The sequence below is a fragment of the Triticum dicoccoides genome, chromosome 4A (genome assembly GCF_002162155.2).
Source record: "Triticum dicoccoides isolate Atlit2015 ecotype Zavitan chromosome 4A, WEW_v2.0, whole genome shotgun sequence".
In the NCBI taxonomy this organism is placed as follows: domain Eukaryota; kingdom Viridiplantae; phylum Streptophyta; class Magnoliopsida; order Poales; family Poaceae; genus Triticum; species Triticum dicoccoides.
In genome coordinates this window covers 518309874-518332786 of record NC_041386.1, presented here as the reverse complement: position 1 = coordinate 518332786, position 22913 = coordinate 518309874, and the positions used below count along the sequence as shown (strand labels likewise).

Sequence of the window (22913 nt, the reverse complement as noted above, 5' to 3'; positions counted from 1 at the left end):
ACAGACTTAACTTATAAGTTACCCCAACTTATAAGTCATAAGTTGCTCCATCCCAACTTAAAACTTATAAGTCACCCCTTTTTGTGTGGGTCTCACTGTCTTTACATAAAAAATAAAATAAAAAAATGTGTTCAGGTGATTTATAAATCAGGTGACAATCAAACAAACATGACTTATAAGTCACTAGTTTTAAGTCACCTGACTTATAAGTCACTGATTTTAGAACCAAACAGGCCCTTATGATCCGCGTGGGAGATGCCCTCGTCCCGGTGAAAAAAGGGAAAGGTTCTGAGTCCGTCGCATTTGATCAATGGGCTCCCTTGATCAATGGGCTCCCTAACTTGCACCCAATGTGATGATCTAGTCCCAAAGTTGCAAAACTAGATCAACTCATACCCCAACTTGCAACCAATGTGATGTTTTAGTCCCAGACCAATCAGAGCTCGCCAATTGGCTGCCAAGTGGCTGGCCGGTCAGCGCCTGCAGTTTTGCACAAACCCCCCTGCCGTTTCACTGATTCAACCTGCAGTTACCCCCCACATGAACCCCCACCTGAATTAAATCTGTGCTCGACGAAATTCCGCGGAGAAGTTGGTGCTTGCGCGCGCAGTTCCTGCTCATGTCCAAGAGCCGCAACATCAGCCGCCTGCTTGCCGAGCAGGACGAGCAGCGTCTAGAGGGCCAGCGGCGGCGTCGGCATGGGAGTTCTGAAGGCAATGTCGAAGAGCATGCTGCGGCAGAAACAGAGATTGAGGAAGCAGAGGAGGAGGACGGGGACGAGGAGCAGCAGCATGTTAGGATGCATGACGGCAAGTCGTACCGCATCACCTTCCCGGACTTTCCCGGCGGGCCAGGCACCTTCGAGGCGGCGCCAAGTTCTGCTACGGCGTCCGCGTCGAGCTCACACCCTGGAACGTCGCCCTGCTGCGGTGCGCGGCCGAGTACCTGGAGATGACGGAGGAGCACTCCGAGGACAACCTGGCCGCACGCGCCGAGGCCTACCTCTCGCAGTCTGTGCTCCTCCACCAAGGCGCTCAAGTCCTGCGAGGAGCTGCTGCCGCACCCGAGGAGCTCGGCATTGTCGCCCGCTGCATGGACGCCATCGCCGCGCGCTCGTCGGCGACGTCGCGCTCCTGGTTCGGCGACCTGGCCGTGCTCGGTCCGCACATGTACAAGCGGGTGATGGTGGCCATGGCCGCACAAGGACGTGATGACGGAGGCTTTGGAGGGCTGCCTCGTGTCCTACGCCAAGGCCACCCTCCCGGGGCTGTCGAGGTCCATGAGGTGGTGCCGCGCGTCCGCGCCGGTCTCGTCGGAGGTGGAGCAGAGAGACCTCCTGGAGGCGGTGGTCGCGAGCCTCCCCGCGGACAAGGGCTCGGGGAGCATGGTGACCGCGAAATTCCTGGTCGCGCTGCTGCGGACGGTGCACATCCTGCGCGCTTCCGACGCGGCGCGCGCGGCGATCGAGCGGAAGGCCGCGACGCAGCTGGAACAGGCAACGGTGGAGGACGTGCTCATCCCGAGCTACTCCGGCGCCACGGAGACGCTCTACGACGTGGACTACGTCGAGCGGGTGCTCAGGCACTTCCTGGTCGAGGAGGAGGTGGGCGAGGACGAGGCGTCGTTGTCAGCTGCAATCACCGAGGAGGAAGCGGCGGCAAGGACGATGGCGTCACGTCCGTTGACCGTGGCAATGGTGCAGGTGGGCAAGCTGGTGGACAACTACCTGGCAGAGGTAGCGTCCGACGCCAACCTGAAGCCAACCAAATTCTGCGAGCTCGCGCTGGCAATGCCGGACCACGCCCGCATCTACGACGATGGCGTCTACCGCGCCGTCGACATCTACCTCAAGGTACGTACATTCCCCGATTTGTCATTGACTGCTTCTTTTTAGAGCATTAGGAAGCCACAAGGCTTCCCCGGTTCCATTGCAACGCTTGAAACCAGAGTTGATACAACGTTCAGGAAAAGAAAAAAACAGAAAAAGTAAAGACAAGCTACCAGCCGCGAAGGCACCCAGACTACAACTAAGGAGCTAAAGAAACTAAAAAGACCTTGCACAGGGCTAGTCTACAAGGAGTGTCGGAGTCTGGTTGTCGAGTAGCAGTTTGTTGCCGACTCCATGGCTCGTGACTGGTGCATGCATGCGCAGGCGTATCCGCGGCTGACGGCGGAGGAGCGGGACAGGGTGTGCGGCGTGGTGGACTTCAGGAAGCTGACGGTGGAGGCATGCACGCACGCGGCGCAGAACGAGCGGCTCCCGCTGCGCGCGGTGCTACAGGTGCTCTTCTTCGAGCAGCTGCAGCTCCGATGCGCCATCATGGGCACACTGATAGCGTCCATGGCTTCCCCGCGAGCGCGGCATCCGAATCCTCGTCTGCAGCGGCCAGTGGCGGCGGTGCGTCACGCCGCTGGCCCGAGCGAGGCGTGGCAGACGACAACGGTGCAGGAGAGCCAAACGCTGCGGGTGGACATGGACGACATGATGAGCCGGGTGCAGGGCCTGGAGAGGGAGTGCTCCAGCATGCGAAGGGCGATCAAGAAGATCGACGGCAGTGGCGCCGCGTCGCAAGGCAGCAGCAGCCCAGACGTGGCCGCCCCGGTAGGCTGGCGGTCCAGGTACCGGTGCAAGTTCAGCACGCAGGTGTGCGACTCGCAGGCGCGCAACGCGGTCGTGTCCAGGGCGTCCAGGATGGGGATGAGCCTAGGATGGGTGTCCAGGGCGTCCAAGCCGTCCATTGATAAAAGGAAATGGCAGGGGGGTTTGTGCAAAACTGCATGCGTTGACAGGTCCAGCCACCTGGCAGCCAATTGGCGAGCTGTGATTGGCCTGGGACTAAATCATCACATGAGATGCAAGTTGGGGTATGGTGGAGTCAAGTTTTACAACTTTGGGACTAAATCATCACATTCTGTACAAGTTAGGGTACCTGGGGTGCTATTACCTCATAGGTTATTGGTACCACTCTGACGGAGTAAATTGTATTGTACCGTATTGAATTGCACTTGCCGGGCGAAGCAGACGGTCCATGGTCCCATTTTCTACTCGAAATCGTACATCTCGCTAATTTTCTCTGCCGGGCGAAGCAGAGAATTCGTAGCGTACGTCTCATGATCCACTCAGAAAAGGTGGCCGTGATTCCGTCACACTGCTGGATCGGGGCCCGGCCACTCTGTCCCAAAGCGGGCCTCGCCTCGCTGACGGCGCGGCCCCACGGCGAGCCTGCCAGTTGCCCGTTGCGAGCACGTGAGGGAAAGCAGCCCCCACGCGCCTGACGCCACTGGAAAGGCACTCTAGCGGGCCGAGCGCCTGCCTGACGTCACCGGGGAGGACCCTACCGGGCCCGAGCGAGCGGCCGTTGGATCCCCAGGACCGCAGTCGCTTGCGCGTGGGGCCCGCGCGGACCGAGCGCCTCTTGACCCGGGTGTCAGAGAAGGCTTACCTCCGAGACGTTGGTCGCCAGTCCAGGAGGGTAATTCGCTACTTTGCAGATTGGTCCTTCCGTCATGGTTGTATTTCGTTCGTCGAGACGTGTGTGACTGACTGAGCCGGGTACCAGATCACCACCAGCTAATGCTTGTCGTTTCTGCTCTGCGTTCTGTTCCTTCGCTGAAAAGGAAATTCCTTCGCTCCTCATCTCACCACTGCCAGAAATTGGTGCTATTCGAATACGATTATACTCCCTCTGTTTCAATATAAAAGCGTTTTCAGACACTATAAAAAGTACGTGTCAGGTTGCTATTTGAGAATATTGGTTTGACACATATTCACACTGTTAAATTTCCTAACCTTTGGAAATTCATGGGAATATTACTCGCCTAAAGCACACACCATTGACACACATTCCCTGAGTATATTGGTTATAAGGGTAACTCCAATGGGTGACTCAAATGGTGCGGCCCCGTCCGTTTAGGGATAAACGAACAGAACAGACGGTCCAATACATGAGAGCAAACATACCAATGTTCGTTTTCGACGCATTTTTGACCCAACTCTGGGCCACATTTGCAGCCAAACGGACGCGTGCGGACTGGCGGGGCGCGTGCCCTTGTCCTCCCCCTAACCCGCCCATCGGTGATACAAACGTCCCTTTTCCCTTCCCTTTCCCCTTCCCTTCGTCCCCCGCAATTGCCGCCGACACCCTTGTTTCCTGCCGCATCACCTTCCACCAAGGCCGTCCGAACCACGACCACGCCATTCCATAGCCGTCCCACACATGCGTTTCTCAAAAGCTCTTTGTCGGCATTCGTGGTTCCTTATTGCCGGTGGGAGAGATGTTATGGCCGTCGGCTCCGCCCGTCGACCCCAACAACTTCTAGCGGGTCGTGCATTGCCGCAGGCGCCCACCACCACCGACCCCAAACCTTGCTTTGCCGCCTGCGGGAAAACGACGTGCACTTTCCAACCGCGTCTCCACCATGACCGCAAGGCGTTCGATGCTTTGCTCATAAGGTACAATGGATAGCAGGGATGATTATTTCTTTCACAACTTCATTTGCTCATCGGGTGATTTGTCCTCGGACGATGAAGAGCTTGTGGTGGCTACATTGGTCGTCCATGACCACATTAGTAGGAAGTGGCCTCGGTTCAGGGGATCAATCACCGGCCATGCTCCGGCCTTGAACAGCAGTAGGGAGAAAGGCCACATCCTTCTCTATGTCGATTACTAATGCCGCACTCTTCAAATCACATCAATTTCGTCACCGATTTCGAATGAGGAGACATGTGTTCAATCGTATTCGGGAGGGAGTGGTAGGAGGATGCCCTTGGCAAGCCTGACTTCTCTTCTTACCAGAAATGCACTGTGGCTATTCGCATGCTTGCATATGGAATTCCTGATGATCTTGTGGATGGGTATGTGCGTATGAGTGAGTCCACATTGTTGGAAATATGCCCTAGAGGCAATAATAAATTAGTTATTATCATATTTCCTTGTTCATGATAATCGTTTATTATCCATGCTAGAATTGTATTGATAGGAAACTCAGATACATGTGTGGATACATAGACAACACCATGTCCCTAGTAAGCCTCTAGTTGACTAGCTCGTTGATCAATAGATGGTTACGGTTTCCTGACCATGGACATTGGATGTCATTGATAACAGGATCACATCATTAGGAGAATGATGTGATGGACAGGACCCAATCCTAAGCCTAGCACAAGATCGTGTAGTTCGTTTGCTAAAGCTTTTCTAATGTCAAGTATCATTTCCTTAGACCGTGAGATTGTGCAACTCCCGGATAGCGTAGGAATGCTTTGGGTGTGCCAAACGTCACAACGTAACTGGGTGGCTATAAAGGTGCACTACGGGTATCTCCGAAAGTGTCTGTTGGGTTGACACGAATCGAGACTGGGATTTGTCACTCCGTGTGACGGAGAGGTATCTCTGGGCCCACTCGGCAGGACATCATCATAATGTGCACAATGTGATCAAGGAGTTGATCACGGGATGATGTGTTACGGAACGAGTAAAGAGACTTGCCGGTAACGAGATTGAACAAGGTATCCGGATACCGACGATCGAATCTCGGGCAAGTACAATACCGCTGGACAAAGGGAATTGAATACGGGATTGATTGAATCCTCGACATCGTGGTTCATCCGATGAGATCATCGTGGAACATGTGGGAGACAACATGGGTATCCAGATCCCGCTGTTGGTTATTGACCGGAGAGTCGTCTCGGTCATGTCTGCGTGTCTCCCGAACCCGTAGGGTCTACACACTTAAGGTTCGGTGACGCTAGGATTGTAGAGATATTAGTATGCGGTGACCCGAAAGTTGTTCGGAGTCCCGGATGAGATCCCGGACGTCACGAGGAGTTCCGGAATGGTCCGGAGGTAAAGATTTTATATATGGGAAGTCCTATTTTGGCCACCGGAAAATGTTTGGGATTTTTTGGTATTGTACCGGGAAGGTTCTAGAAGGTTCCGAAGTGGGGCCCACCTGCATGGGGGGACCCACATGAACGTGGGTAGTGGGGGCAAGGCCCCACACCCCTGGTCAAGGCGCACCAAGATCCCCCCTTAAAAGGAATAAGATCATATCCCGAAGGGATAAGATCAAGATCCCTAAAAAGGGGGATAACAATCGGTGGGGAAGGGAAATGATGGGATTTCTTTCCCCCACCTTTGCCAACGCCCCAATGGACTTGGAGGGCAAGAAACCAGCCCCTCCACCCCTATATATAGTGGGGAGGCGCATGGAAGCCGCACCCTAGCCCCTGGCACCTCCCTCTCCCCTCATAACACCCCTCCCTCTCGCTGAGCTTGGCGAAGCCCTGCCGAGATCCCCGTTGCTTCCACCACCACGCCGTCGTGCTGCTGGATCTCCATCAACCTCTCCTTCCCCCTTGCTGGATCAAGAAGGAGGAGACTTCTCTCCCAACCGTACGTGTGTTGAACGCGGAGGTGCCGTCCGTTCGGCGCTAGGATCATCGGCGATTTGGATCACGACGAGTACGACTCCATCAACCCCGTTCACTTGAACGCTTCCGCTTAGCGATCTACAAGGGTATGTAGATGCACTCTCCTTCCCTCGTTGCTAGATTACTCCATAGATTGATCTTGTTGATGCGTAGAAAATTTTAAAATTCTGCTACGTTCCCCAACACACTGTCTCCTCTTAATGTATAGGTTCTGCAAGGCCGTGGTGGCAGTGTTCGGCCTATGATTACATGAGAGAGCCAACTGCCACTGATACGGAGAGGTTGTTGGCGATCACTTACGATAGGGGCTTTCCGGACATGCTTGGTAGTATAGATTGTATGCACTGGAAGTGGAATAATTGTCCATTTGCTTGGCAGGGGCAGTATAAGGGGCATGTGAAAGGTGTCACTATCATACTTGAAGCGGTGGCTTCATAAGATCTGTGGATATGGCATCCTTTCTTCGACATGGCTGGTTCGCACAATGATATCAACGTGCTTCAGCGTTCTCCAGTGTTTGCAAGGCTTACAGAAGGCCACTCCCCAGAGGTCAACTTTGAGATCAATGGCCACCATTACAACAAGGGATATTACCTAGCTGATGGTATCTATTCTCAGTGATCAACTCCTGTGAAGACCATACCCAATCCGCAAGGAGAGAAGATACATAGGTTTGCCCAAATACAGGAGAGTGCTAGAAAGGATGTGGGGCGTGCTTTTGGCATGCTTCAATCTCGATGGGGTATTGTTCGGAACCCTGCATTGACATGGAGCACTCAGAAACTTTGGAAGGTGATGACTGCTTGTGTGATCATGCACAACATGATCGTGAACGATGAGCGTGATAACATCTACAACCAAGGGTTTGATTTCCGGGATGAAAACGTTGAGCCTGAGCAACTACCTCCTGCAACCTTTCAACAGTTTGTCCATTTTCATCGTGAAATGTGTGATTGGCACTCTCATGTGCAGCTTTAGGATGAAGAGCACATGTGGACTCATATTGGCAACCAGTAGATCTATCGGTTTAATTTTTTTTTGCATGCAAACATATTTCGACTGGGTTGTAAGACTATTTGATATTGTTTTTATTTCGATTGGGTTGTAAAACTATTTTGGATGTGGAACTATTTGCTATGTTTGATTGGACTATTTGCTATGGTTGATTTTAGTATAAATGGCCTTCGGCGGACGTCCGAAATGCGGCCGCGCATTGGGCACACGGCCGGCGCATTCACAAATCTGGGCGAACGCCACCCCATTGCCACCCTCAAACGGACGAAAACCGGATAAAACAGACATCCGTTTGGGATCGTGCGTTGAAGTTGCCCTAATAGCATCTTATATATTACGAGACAAAAAGAGTACGATAAATGATAGTACAATGACTGTATTCTCCTTTCCCTGCAACAACCTTCTCACTTTACATATTATAACCTAAAAAGTGGTAAAATAACCACACATACACAAACAATCTCCATCTGGATTTTCTTTAGCATAGTTCTGCTTAGATTGGACTGAAACAAAACAATATGTTGTGTACATGGTCACATATTTTACACATGTAACTGATTGCACCACCGCCGGTTGTATCCATTTTGTCAAGTAATGACTAGGCCTTTTAAGATAGAATATTGTGAAGAATGATATACTCCATCCGTTCCTAGATATAAGCTTTTTTAGAGGTTACAATACAGACTACATACATAGCAAAATAAGTGAATCTATACTTTAAAATATGCCTATATACATTTATGTGTAGTCCTTGTTAAAATCTCTAAAAGGACTTATATTTAGAAAGCGGAGGGAGTACATGTTAAAAAAAATATAAAAACAAAATGGAAAGAAAGAAAGCACACATTGGACTTGTAGGGACCAGCTGCGTACTCTAATCGCTTTTACTCCACTCAAATTAATTTAAAGTTTTAGTTTTGTTCTAAATCAAACTTCTTTATGTTGAACTAAGTCTACAGAAAAATACACTAACATATACAACATCAGGTATTCGTAATGAATCTAATGAAACTAATTTTACATTATAGATGGTGTTACTTCTTTACATAAACTCAGTCAACTTAATATTCTAGAATTTAAACTAATTTTAGAATAAAAAGAACATCACATTTTAATCCCAATGACGATTAAGAGCCTGCCTCTTTGAGAAAAAATATTTATGTGCATACAAGAACACCCTGCCCATTTGCTTAGAGCATCACCAACAACTTCTGCAAGAAACTCTCGTAAAACCACTTTTACTAGGCGCCGTAAAATTTAGGGGAAGTTGTCTGGTGATGTCTTTTCTCAGTTCTTATAAACACCTCCCCCTAAATCTTTTTTCTATTTTCACTAATAATTTGCACGTTTTTGAAAATTGTTGGAGATTTTTTTCTGACCCTATTTCACGTAAACAACGGTAATTCTATTACGCGCCGCAATAAAATTGTTGGAGAATTTTGTTGAAACATATAAAACGAAGTGGAAAGAAAGAAAGTACACATTGGAGTTGTAGACACCCATTGCACACTCTAATCGTTTTACTCCACTCAAATTAATTTAAAGTTCTAGTTTTGTTCTAAATCAAATTTCTCTATGTTGAACTAAGTCCACAGAAAAATACACTAACATATAGTACAACATATGTATTCGTAATGAAACTAATTTTACATCATAGATGGTGTTACTCTTTACATAAATCCGGTCAACTTAATAATCTAGAATTTAAATTAGTTTAGAGTAGAAAGTACATCACATTTTAATCCCACGGTGGATTAAGGGCCTGCCTCTTTGAGCAAAGGTGTGTATGTGGGAACACCCTATCCACTTGCTTAGAGCATCGCCAACAGCTTCACTAAGAGCAACTCTAGCAGACCCCGCATCCCGTCCCGGCCCGTAAATATTTTTGCGGGGCGCGGCAAATCTTCTCCCCGACCTCTAATTTCACGGGTTGGGAGGCCGACCCGAGCTCAGCCCCTATCCGCAGCGAGATTTGGCGGGAGGGACATTTCCACGCCCCTTTCCCGCTCCCCCACCCCCCGCCACCATTGCCCCGCCTCCCCATGCTCCGGTGCTTTCTCCCCGGCCGTCCCTCGCAGCCATGGACGACTCCCTGCTGGCCCCCGTCATCGTCGAGGTCGCGCACGCCCCTTCCCCTCGGACGGATCTCGTCGCTGGCCGTGTTGGCCCCGCCGCCGCCGCCCAAGCTAACGCCGCGCCTGCCCGCAAGCGGCATGCCGACGTGGTCGTGCAGGGCGGGAATCCGGCTGCCCCTGCCGCGAAGACCCTCGCAACACGATCCCGGCCGGCGGCGGGGAAGGTCGGCAAGGTCGCAGGCGTAAAGCGGAGGAAGATTCCGGCTACAAAGAAGCCGCCTTCTTCATCCTCTCACTCCATCCCGGAAAGAGGTGCCCCGGTGATGCCGTTCAACGGTGCTGCTCCCCCCGCAAGCGAGGTGCTCGAAGAAATGGTCGGAAGGTATGCGTCTTCGGTCATGGCGATTTTCTTTCATTTTTCGCCATTTTTTGCGATAGCTCGTGACTTGTTATCGTTCACTATAGCGGTGGTTCGAACAATGCAACTCCCGAGTTCATGAACTTGTTGGACACCAACTCCGTTGACATTGATCAAGCCCCGTTCGCTGCATTCGACTACAATGAAATGGAGGACGGCGTGGACGATCATGGTTGTGAGGAAGAATTTGAGAAGATCGAAGCAGAAGCGTATGAGCAATCGCAAACAAGATCTGGGAAAAGCCAAAGATTGAAGAACTACACGATATTGGAAGATCAAGCTTTGATCAAAGCATGGAGTGCGGTGTCTCTTGATGCATGCACGAGTACTTCTCAAACCTCCAAGAGATATTGGCAAAGAATCGAAGATCAATACTTCCACATTATGGCAAACCATCCCAATAGGACTCCACGCACATTTCGGTCGCTTCAAGGGCGTTGGGAGAATATCAAGACTATGTGCAACCGTTGGGCAGCTTGCTTGGAGCAAGTACGCAATGCACCTCCAAGTGGAACCGTGGAATCCGATTATGTGAGTTTGTTTTGCCTTTGTTCAAGTTGTGCATCATCATATTTGCATCATGGGAAATGATTGCATCACTTTGTTCACATTGTGTAGGACAAGATGGCTCAACATAGATACAAGGACATGGAAGCTTCAGAAGGCAAATTCTTCAAACTAGAGCATTGTTGGGAGTTGCTCCAAAAGTGCGAGAAGTGGAAGTTAATCGACAAAGAATCCCCACCAAAGAGAGGCTCACTTACAAACATGGATGAAGATGAGGATGATGATGGCTCAAGAAATTTGCACAAGCCCGATGGCGACAAGAAGACTAAAGAGAAGATGAAGAGAGAGCAAGAAGCATCGAGCTTGAGGGAAAAGATTGATGCCATGATGGCAAACTAAGGCATAGCCTAGTGGTGGGAAGGGGCTGATGCCTTCCCACTCACCCAGGTTCAAGGCATGGTACTTGCAATTTGGATTTGTTGCACCAATTATACTGTAAGGGGTTCCCTTACAGTTTTTCTGTCAAAAAAAAGATTGATGCCATGGTGCAATCAAACGAGTTGATATTGTTGAAGTCGTTGGAGATCAAGAAAGAGTTGGTCGAGAAGAAGGAAAAGGAGAAGCAAGAAAAGTGGCAATTGCTCAAGGAAGAGGGGCTGCGTAAAGCTGCCATTAAGGAGAGAAGAGCACGCGCTGCAGAAAACAAGGCCATGTCCAAGCTGCTTGCCGGAGAGAACAAGATCATGTCAATGAACCGCAATGACATGGACGATCTCACCAAAACATGTCATGATATGACAAGGAGAGAAATCTTGAAGAGGAGAATGGTTGCGTCGGCCGGTGCGTGCTACAGTTCCGGAGATGTTTTCTCTGCTCCATATGGTGGCAATGTCGACGATTTTGGTGCGGGAGTTGAAACAAGCGCCGGAGGTGGATTCGTTGGTGGCGATGAACTTCAAGATGGACTCGACCAAGATGGTGCGGAGTGAAGATCGATCAAGATGGTGCCGGACATGGGGCAAACTTTTGCAGGGCCCTCTTTTGCGTTTGTCGTACTTAACTTGGCTTTTATTTGCGCGTAAAACTGTGTTATGTCATTTGCATTTAAACTTATTTATTGAATTCGTGAAATATATTTTTTTACGGGTCCGTTGAGGGCCTGCATCTGTGGCCGTCCGAGCCAGCCCGCAAAAGCGGGTTTCCACGAGCTGCAAACACGTTTTGCGGGCGGCCGGATGCGGGGTTTGCTAGAGTTGCTCTAAGAAACTCCCTATAAAATCACTTTTTCGGGTCTGTAAAATTTCACGGAAGTTGTCTAGCGATGTCTTTTCTCAGTCGGTAAACATCTTTCTCTATTTTTTTCTGTATTCACTAAAAATTTCCACGTTTATGAAAATTGTTGGAGAAAATTTTCTGACCCAATTCCGCGTAAACGGTGGTTATTTTATTGACACGGTCGAAGGCGCTCTAAATGCCTCCACTACCGCTGCGTAGTACGACAGCGATCTGCCCGTTACTAAAAGAGGAACGCAGTTAATTTCCACTTGACAGCCGAGGCGGCCGTCCATGTCCACTCCCGTAATAACGCGACAATGACAGGAGTGATCCGCAAAAGACACCACCCCTCTCCCTCCCCACTTCCCCTGTTCCAAAAGCTTTCACATCTCTCTCTCTCTCCCTCTTCACAGTTCACACCCACACTGCGCGGCACAGTGGGCGTGTGGGCGCGAGACCAGGCGTCGCCTCCTCCTCTCCCCCGCCCCGCTCTCGCCGCCGGACGTCCTCGCCTGCCGCCGGTGAGCCCCCCTCTCCCGCTCTCGTTCGTCGATCTCTCTGGCCAGGCGCGCCCTGCAGGGGGCTGCCCGCGGCGGCGCCCAGTTCCGAGCGATTCGCGCTGGTTCTAGGGAGTATCGTGTTGCGTTTCGTTGAAGCCTGGCGGTCGAGATCTCGCCTGCGATGGCCCCACTGGCGAGGCGGAGGAGGTGGGCGGCGGGATTTTGGGTGGTTCGCGTGATCGGGGTGGGGGGTCCGCCGTCGCTTGCCGCTCCGCGGTGGCGCGAGGAGCGATCTGGGCCAGGCCGTAGTTAGGTGCGCACGGAGGGGAGTAATTCTCGAGGAATTCTGTCGCGACCCGCTTTTCTGTTTCTTTGTTCATCCGCACTTTAGTTTTCGATAATGTCTTGTTTGAAGGCCGTGGTCTGATCTTACCATACTGTAGAAACGGCGTGCTTTTCGTTGGGTCATAGAGAGACAATGCTCAGTCGAGGCAGCCATTCTTCATTGGGATTTCAGGAGTAATTGATTGAACTCCGCACCACGTGGAATGGTACAATTTTGCACTCACGCTTGTCTTAAACTCGTTTAGTGCTAGTATGGTCGTTCCTATCCCCGTGCATTGGCAGCTCTGGTCCGCAGCTGCTTTTTTGCATTTGTAGCACCTTCTGCTGCTGGGTGCCTGTCCTTCCTCAAATTTGGTGAATTGGGGAAGGCACCTTTGTCATGAAGCTAGACACAGTTACTCGGGTTGTTTGGAGCTAATTGCTATATGCATTTGGACTTTGGAAGTGTGTCTGTGTGTGCGACATGCGGTAGGTGTCATTGCAGCTGAGGTGTGCAAGGAATCTCGCCGCTGAAGTATACTTGCGTGGAATTTGGGGATAGGATGATAGATCACGGGCGATAATTTCGAGTTTTCATCTTTGGCAGTTAAATAGGTGGAAAGTACCATTTTTTTGAGATCTGAATTTCCCCATGACGATTCTAGCACTGCCAGTTGGATGTCTTGGAGGTAGGGACGGGGCTTGCACTGGTACTTGCGGTTGTGGTTTTGATGTTCCATTGATTTTTCTTTTGAACTGGATGTTCCATTGAATTGGATCCATGAAATGGTGACCATAATGGAATTCTTTTTATCAGCTACGGCTGAATATTTTTTTCCTTGAACACGCATCGAAATATGCATCACTCCTCTGTTGGTCTTTTCCTGTTGGAGCAACTGCAGTCAGTTTTGTATGATCTGTTGCAATAAGTTCAAAATTGATACCTATTCAGATCTAAGACTACTATTGCTGTCATATCGTTTGAAACCTGATGCTGGTTTAATCATCCTTTTGTTACCTATCTATTACCTGGAACAGAGACTTTGGTTTTTGATCTTGCATTTAATATTTTTTAGTGAGAATGCAAATCCAGTATAAAATTTAGAATAAAATATGAGTTAAAATTCCAATAGCTTAGGTTACTCTCTATCACGACGTTCACAACATTTCATTTATATGTTGAACTATAGGTGATGGGTATATTCTTAGTTTTTTTTGCTGTTAGAACTAGATCTGCTGACCATGGCTATCAGGCTATACATCTTTTAATATTGCACTCTTAAATTAACATGATTATGTTATTATCTTGGTATCCACATGATATATCATATATGTGGTTACCTTTCCACCCTTTTGGTATAATGTAAGTTAATTTGAAATATTGATGACACAAGCTGGCAATATTACTTTGTTATGTTGAATACTTTCAGTTTGTCTTGTAGGAGGACATATAAACCAATTAAGGTTGTAAACGTCGGTGGCTGTTCAATCATGCCGATATCCAGCTCATCGGAACCTCGAGACTCTCGAGATCCTACTTCACCTGCACCATCCACATCATCTTCTAGATCAAGGTATAAAAGATCTCAATTTCATCACTGTTAAAAAAAGATCTCAATTTTCTCACTGCTTCTTTTATTATGTTTATTACACTGGAAGTTTTCATGGAATCAATTGCTTTGCAAAATTAGCTTAGCTTTCTTTGGGTTGCTATATCCTCGTGTAGCGACCCTTCATTTCATTTTAAGCCTTTAGTCCTCTTTTTATTATTCACATTTTTTAACTATTATTGCTTATTCTCTATATAGGGAAGCATGTAATCTTGCAGAAGTTGATGATCCTGGAAGTGCAATGTCCACTGTTGCTCGATTGCTGGAGCAGCTACATGGTAGCGTGACATCACTACCAGAGAAGGAAGTGGCAATTAAACGATTACTTGAACTTGCCAAGGCGAAAAAGGATGCAAGGATTTTGATAGGTAGCCATTCTCAGGCCATGCCATTATTTATATCTTTCCTTAGAAGCGGGACATCTTCAGCCAAAGTAAATGCTGCGGCCCTGCTTAGTGCACTCTGCAAGGAAGAGGACCTGCGTGTCAAGGTTCTCTTAGGAGGTTGCATACCACCCTTGCTCTCTCTCTTGAAGTCTGAATCTGCTGAAGCAAAGAAGGCTGCCGCTGAGGCTATTTTTGAAGTGTCTTCAGGGGGTCTTTCGGATGATCACATAGGCATGAAAATATTTGTGACAGAAGGCGTTGTGCCGACTCTTTGGGATTTGCTCAATCCTAAGTCACGCCAAGATAGAATAGTTGAGGGCTTTGTGACTGGGGCTTTAAGAAATCTCTGTGGAGATAAAGATGGTTATTGGAAGGCCACACTTGAAGCGGGTGGAGTAGAAATTATTACTGGCCTTCTTTCATCCAAGAATACTGCTTCACAGTCAAATGCTGCCTCCCTTTTGGCACGGTTGATCTCTGCTTTCAGTGATAGCATTCCCAAAATCATAGCTGCTGGGGCTGTTAAGGCCCTTCTTCAGCTTCTGAATCGAGATGATGACATTGCTGTTCGTGAAAGTGCAGCTGATGCTTTGGAGGCCTTATCTTCCAAGTCTACTATTGCAAAGAAAGCTGTGGTCGATGCAGGTGGTCTCCCTGTTTTGATTGGAGCTGTTGTAGCGCCCTCAAAAGAGTGCATGCGAGGGGTTACCTGCCATTCTCTACAAAGCCATGCTGTTTGTGCTTTATCAAATATTTGCGGTGGAACCACTTCATTGTTGCTTTACCTGGGAGAGCTTTGCCAATCACCCCGGTCAGCTGTGTCCCTTGCTGACATTCTTGGAGCACTTGCATATACGTTGATGGTGTATGATGGCACTGATGGTAAATTCTTTGATCCTGTTGAGATAGAAAACATTTTGGTTGTGCTCTTAAAATCCCATGACAGTAAGCTTCTGCTTGATCGTATTCTTGAAGCTTTAGCAAGTCTATATGCAAATGCATGTTTCTCTGGCAGACTTGATCACTCAAATGCAAAGAAGGTTCTTGTTGGGCTGGTCACTATGGCTTCCGACGATGTTCAAGACCATCTTGTTCATGCCTTAACTAGCTTGTGCTGTGATGGTTTTGGATTGTGGGATGCTCTTGGAAAGAGAGAAGGAGTTCAGTTGCTAATATCATTGCTTGGACTTTCCAGTGAGCAGCATCAGGAGTATGCAGTTTCTTTGTTAGCTATCTTGAGTGATGAAGTAGATGACAGTAAGTGGGCAATAACAGCTGCTGGAGGTATCCCTCCACTTGTCCAACTACTTGAAACAGGATCTCAAAGGGCAAAGGAGGATGCAGCTCATATCATATGCAACTTGTGCTGTCACAGTGACGATATCAGGGCATGTGTTGAGAGTGCTGGTGCTGTTCTGGCGCTGCTTTGGCTTCTAAAGAGTGACAGTCCTCGTGGACAAGAGGCGTCAGTCAAAGCACTTAAGGTGCTTATACGGTCTGCTGATTCTGCCACAATCAATCAGCTGTTAGCACTGCTGCTCAGTGACTCAGTGAGCTCAAAGACACATGCCATTACAGTTCTCGGGCATGTCCTTGTGCTGGCTCCTCAAAGAGATCTAATCCAGAATGGAGCTCCTGCTAATAAAGGGCTTAGATCTCTTGTTCTTGTTCTTGACTCATCAAATGAAGAATCTCAGGAATGTGCTGCAACTGTGTTGGCTGATATTTTCAGTATGCGTCAGGATATTTGCGACATCTTAGCAACCGATGAAATTGTTCAGCCATGCATGAAGCTTTTGACAAGTGGAAATCAAGTTATTGCAACACAATCTGCTCGAGCTTTAGGAGCACTCTCGCGCTCGGCTAATACCATGTCGAAGAACAAGATGTCATGTATAGCTGAAGGTGACGTGCAACCTCTCATAGAGATGGCCAAGACATCATCCATTGATGCGGCTGAAGCGGCAATTGCTGCATTGGCAAATCTCTTATCAGATTCCCAGATTGCTAAGGAAGCGCTAGATGATAATATTGTCCAAGCTTTGACTAGAGTCCTAAAGGAGGGGAGTTTAGATGGCAAGATTAGTGCTTCACGGTCACTTTATCACTTGCTCAACCAATTCCCCCTCGGTGAAGTTTTTCCAGATTACTCACTCTGCTGCTTTATAATTCATGCACTGCTGGTGTGTTTATCTGGTATAAGTTTGGAAAATGTTACTAGCTTGGATCCCCTGGATGTGCTTGCATTGATGGTGATGACCAAGGAGGGTGCTCATTTTAGCCCCCCTCTGCGGACTGCCTTTCTGGAAGCCCCAGAAAGTTTAGAACCTCTGGTCCGCTGTATCAGTGTTGGGCTTCCCCCTATTCAAGACAAGTCCATTCAAATTCTCGCAAGGCTATGTCAGGACCAATCTTCTCTGCTTAGTGAGCAGATAAACAGAAGTCAAGGCTGCATTGATTCTCTTGTCAGTAGAGTTATGGAATCGACAAACATGGAAATAAGAATCTCCAGTGCAATCACCCTCATATCTGCGTTGAAGGACAACAGAGAAGATTCAATTGAAGTTCTTGAAGCATCAGGACATCTGAAGAGTCTAATATCTGCACTCATTGATATGTTGAAGCAACATTCCACTTCAACATCCCTAGACATTGAAGTCTGGAAACCTTACACAGAGAAGAGTTTGTTCAATTGTGAGCAGGATGTTTTGGATGTGCCTGAATCGGGAAAGGTTCTGGAAGAAACTGTTGCACGTTTGCTCTCACTAATTTGTTCTTCTCATCCCAGGAGTAAAGTTACTGTTATGGATCTTGGTGGTGTTGACATTGTTTCTGATAAACTTGCTAGCCACTCTGCTAGCCGACAGGTGCATGTTTCACTTTTTAATCTCTATTTTCCATTGTGCTGTTATTACATTTTTCTTATATCTTCAGCTCCAATCACTTGATGATAAAGTTAAGTTTTTACTTCGCTGAAATGCTATGCTTGTTTGATTTGAGGGATGCATCAACATAAATGGTATCTTTGTGGGCCAAGCACTTTTTTGGTTCTGCATTGATTACTTTAACCTGGCTCCTTTATGAGTTAGTCGGCTCTTTTCTCTATCCATGTTAACCGCTTGGTGCCTCAAGCTGTTCTTCAATGTAAGAGCAAACCGCTCAACTTGCAGAATGGTTTAAACTTTAAAGTGGTCAATTAACTTAGATCTATTGTGCAAACTGATCAGAATCTCATCAGCAGGAGCACCACGGGCCATGGTGTCTCGCTGAAGAGGCATTTTTATTTTTATTTTGCAAAAAAGAACCCAGATGCTTTTATCGGGTGTTGTATGCCAAAATACATCTTTCATGATGAGCCCCCTCCTCTCTTTTGGTTCTGGACTGCACAAGTGGCGTGCTTTGCCGGCTGCAGCCGCCGGCCTCTCCTGCCATCAGAGTGGGTCGGTCCATACACCGACCATGTGGACCCAGCCTGTACACAGTCACCTCGGCGGCGCCGCCAATTCTGTTGCCGTGGCTCTCCCGCATTGTCTCCCTCGTCCATAGAATGCCTCTGGCCACTCGTGCCCGTCGGCCTCCGCGTCTTATACAAGATATTTCTCCACCGCTTCTTCCCCGCCTCCACGGCCAGTGGTATGCCGTCGTCGGGATGTGAGCTCTGCCTTGACAGCCATGCATCCTCATACCTTCGAACGTGGTGCTTGCACACCGGCGTGGGGACAACCATGGTGAATGCCATGAGCAGCTGGCTGGCGCCCATCTGCTGCATACCAACGAGTTCACCGGCACCCTGCTCAAGAGCCTGTGCCAGGTTGTGATCGCCGTAGGGCAGTGCTACCGGCATCTTGTCGCTCACTATACCTTTAATGGGTGTTCGTCTATGGCTGGGTGATTGTGCCGGTCCTCAGGAGTATCTTCCTGTTCGCAGCAAGCCATCACAGCTGCACCGGATGGGCACCGGCTGACTGCTCATGGTGTTCGCATGGCCACTGCGGTGCTGGTTCAGATGAGGAGGTTGGATTACTTAGTCCCAATTTGATGACTGCTGAATAGGGTGGAAGGATGAAAACCAATAGATCTGCCTTGTTTTTGCCTTTCAGTAAGAAACATAATACGTAGAAATAGGTTGCTTGCTGAATATGATGCACCATTGGTGTGATAATTTTTCTCAGGATCATATACTGTGAAAGGACGTTTGCCTATTCACAATCCTAATTAGCTATCTACATACATGTAGCAGTTACGTGACATTGCTATCAATGAGAAATTTGATCTTAACCCACACTTTACTTCTAACTTTGATAATTTGCCCCCCCCCCCTCCCCCCCGCCCCCCTTGAGATTGACAGGTGGGGCTGGGGCCACTAGCCCCTTGAGATTGACAGGTGGGGCTGGGGCCACTAGCCATTGAGACAACCCTGGGGCAAATCATCAAACCCCATGTATGTAAAGTGGGGCAATAGCTAACCTTTATAGATTTGTCCTTTTCACCCCTGAGATAGCCTCACACTTATAATGCACAGCAAGGGCAATGTGGCTGCATGAGTCCCTCAAATACCTCATTGTTGCCAATTTTAGGAGTCCAAAGTTCTTGAATGATCTAGTTGGATACGATCATCTATTGAGTTTTTTTTTTGAACTTATGGCAGATTCACTTCGTACCATCTATTCATCTTAGTTAATTGCTAATTGTTCAGTACCAATTTTGTTGTCGAGCTAACGAGCTGAGACGAAGCGCAATCGTGTTTCACTAAAATTGACTCATTTATTTTGGAGCCAAATTTGAGCACAATGAGTGCTTATGAACCTATCCATTAGGCAGATATTGTTTTTCCGAATTGAGGAGCAAACCCCATTCGGCAGATTAACGAGCTTTTCCCTCAACTCTAATTAAGTCCCCGGTTCCCAAACCAAGTCTGCTGTGGCAATTTGTTCGTAAGGGTGGGTCTTGCTGTTTAACCTTATACATGCTACTACAGGATGAGCTTGTCGATCAGTATATACTTGCATCAGCAAAATATATTCATCAGCACATATGAAGTTACTGCTTACATAAAAAATAAATTCATCACCCTAATTAAAACATAAAAATAAATTCCTCACCAATGCTTGCAATACCTGGGATAAATAGAAGTCCAGTGATACATCCTGCATATAAACTGTAGTTACTTTGCAAGTATTGATACTTTAGTCAGTCTATATGTTCCTTTTTTGACCTTTACATTCCGATAGACTCCAGACTGGAACCATTTGTTTTGGTACTAGAGTTAGAATGAGATACAGCTGTGCAGAAATTACGTTGTACATTATTAGTACCTAATTATCCAACTGGAGTTGAGAACTAGATGTGGAGAAGGAGAGGAAGTGGAACGGAGAGGTACAGTGTCGGCGGGGGTGATAGGTGAGTCAGGAAAAGTGAGGAAAGAGATATCCTGCACTGAAAAAGTCGAGGAAGATGGGCGTGGGTAGAAGGGACGAGACTCTTCAAAAGTCACATCTCGAGAGATACGCATCCGACGACCAATAGGATCCCAACAACGATAGCCCTTATGCTCATCACTGTAGCCTAAGAAGACACACTCAACAGACTGAGCAGTCAGTTTGGTGCGTTCGCAAGGGGCAAGAAGAACATAGCAAACACAGCTCATCACTGTAGCCTAAGAAGACACACTCAACAGACTGAGCAGTCAGTTTGGTGCGTTCGCAAGGGGCAAGAAGAACATAGCAAACACAACCAAACAAGCGAAGCATCGAATAATCGGGAGAACGATCAAAAAGTCGCTCGAAGGGAACACCACCCTGTAGAGCAGCGGAAGGCTGTATATTGATAAGATAGGTGGATGTGGAGACGGCCTCAGCCCAAAAATGAGGCGGGAGAGAGGCAGCAATCATCAATGCACGAGCCGTCTCAAGAAGATGTCGATGCTTTCGCTCAGCCACACCATTCTGAGCATGAGCACCAGGACAAGAGAATTGAGAGAGAGTCCCGTGCTCAGCAAGAACACCACGCAACATCTTAGAGATATACTCGCCAGCGGAGTCAGCACGAAAAACACGAATGGGTGAAGAGAACTGAGTATGAACCATGGCAGCAAAACGCTTATAAATAGACAACACCTCAGAACGAGAAGTCATGAAATAAAGCCATGTGTAACGAGAGAAATCATCGATGAAAATAATATAGTATTTATGACCACCTTTCGAAGCGAAAGGGGCCGGACCCCATACATCAGAATGGACTAAATCGAAAGGACGCTTAGACACGACTCACTATGTGAATATGGTAACCCAATCTGCTTGCCAAGACGACAACCCTGACACTCTAAAGAGACATCTCCTGAGACAGACCCCAGAAGGCCTCGATGAACTAAAGAAGACAACCGAGAACCACACAGATGACCAAGTCGATGATGCCACTGCTGGAAGGAACCAGTGACGGAGGCAACAGAAGCGGAAGAACTGGCGATGGTGGTGGCAGCAGAAGGAACATGAAGCCAGTCCAACTCCCAAAGACCCTGAGAATCACGGCGGTGAGGGCCAGCCCCAACCAGAGTGTGCGTGTGACGGTCCTGGACAGAACAAGAGTCAACGTCGAGGATGACGCGACAACCAGAATCCGTAAGTTGACCAGCAGAAAACAAATTCATGGTAAGTCGAGGAACATGAGCAACATCAGGAACAGAATAAGAAGGAGTAGTAAGATTGCCTCTACTAGCAACAGAAAGTGGAGTACCATCAGCAGTGAAGACATGAATAGGAGAATCCAGTGATCGAAGAGAGGACAAAGTGGAGGAATGAGAAGACATATGAAAAGAAGCTCCAGAGTCCAGAACCCATGGGGATGTACCTGACTGTGTAGAGGGTGATTGCTCAGTGCGGGAAGCATCAGTCACAGAACCGGCAGTACCCGTCGAGGAAGAACCTGAAGCCGCGAGCAGACGCTTAAGTCTCAGAATATCCTGCTCAGTCAAAGCAATGGCTGAAGCTGTCGAGGTAGATGACGAAGTCCCTGAAGATGATGATCGAGCCTTGCGCAGGTGTTTCTTCTTCGTGTAGCACTGAGACTCAAGATGACCATCATTGTTGCAATAGGCGCAATGTGGACGGGGGCGACCTGAGCCTCCAGAAGGAGTGGGCAAGAGCGGCGGAGCACTCGAGCGAGAAGTGGTCGATGGAGCAGGTGGCGTAGGAGCACGAGTAGCAAGCATAGAGGGAACCTCCAGCAAACCAGCACCACGTAAGCGAGTCTCCTCAGCACGAATCTCAGAAAGCGCCTCCATGAGAGAAATACGGCCACGAGCAAACAACTGAGCACGCCGGGGCTCAAACTCCTTACGGAGCCGAGACAAGAACTCATAGACGCGATGAAACTCCAAATTGGCCTGGACAGCCTGGCAATAGGGGCAGGTACGACACCCAGCACTATGGAGAGAATCAAGCTGGCGCCAGATAGCAGAACTCTGTGCATAGAAGTCATCAACAGTAGAGTCACCCTGCTGAAGAGCATGCTCCTGACGGATCACAGAGAGGTATAAGGCATCACCAGAGGGCTGATAGCGCTCACGAAGACGGGTCCACATCTCAAAGACAGTAGGAAGACCCAGAAATTCAGAAGCAAACTGAGGCAGAACACTAGCAGTGAGAACAGCTGCAGCACGAGCATCATCATCAAGCCACTGGGTGTAAACAGACAGAGCACCATGATACATCTGAAGAGCCTCCTCATAAGCCAAAACCCTCTCATCATAAGCACGATCAGCAGCCTCATCAGCAAGCTTAGCCGCATCCTTGGCGGCCTGATTAGCATCCGTAGGAAGAACCGATGGAGTTGGCGGAGTAGGGGCCACCGGAGGAACTGGACGTGGCGGACAGCAGACCTCGCCAGAAAGAACACCCCAAAGACGGATGCCACACATGTGAATGCGCATGAAGCCAGTAAACTCGGTGTAGTTAGTACCATCAAAGATCACCGGACAGCGAGGGACAGCAACATAGCCCGATGCAGCAGACAAATTTTTTTTTAGAACCGACTAGACTTGGCGAAGTGCGCGGGGCTGGCGAGCGGGGCTTGGTGAACGACGGCTGTAGCGCGCGGGGCTAGCGATGTTGTGCACGCGAAGTGCAAAGCTAGCTAGACCAAACCTGATGGATTCTCAAGCAACAAACACGTAGACGTAGATGACGCATACGTGAATTTACTTGGCCGGCTGCTGGATCGGACGGGGCTAGCGGCGGCTGTGGCGCGCGATGGATAGAACGGAGTAGCTTGGGCGGGAGGGCGCTGGCGATTGGTGGAAACGGGCGACCGGATCGGGCGGGCGGCCGTCCGCTGGAGATAACGCCGGCGACTGGATCAGAACCAGGGAAATCACGGC

At 48.7% G+C, this 22913-nt stretch overlaps 1 protein-coding gene and 1 pseudogene across 1 annotated transcript in view; both read left to right on the top strand.

Moving 5' to 3' along the window:
- Nucleotides 1-358: 358 nt before the first annotated feature.
- LOC119283595 lies at nt 359-2971 on the top strand (annotated as a pseudogene).
- Nucleotides 2972-12107: 9136 nt separating this feature from the next.
- LOC119286497 (protein CELLULOSE SYNTHASE INTERACTIVE 3-like) overlaps nt 12108-22913 on the top strand; it is a 16083-nt gene continuing 5277 nt past the window's right edge. Inside the window, exons 1-3 of the mRNA XM_037565879.1 lie at nt 12108-12240; nt 13986-14117; nt 14352-17406. Of these exons, the coding sequence (XP_037421776.1) occupies nt 14035-14117; nt 14352-17406 (3138 nt within the window). The 5' untranslated portion in view covers nt 12108-12240; nt 13986-14034. The remainder of the gene's footprint in view (nt 12241-13985; nt 14118-14351; nt 17407-22913) is intronic.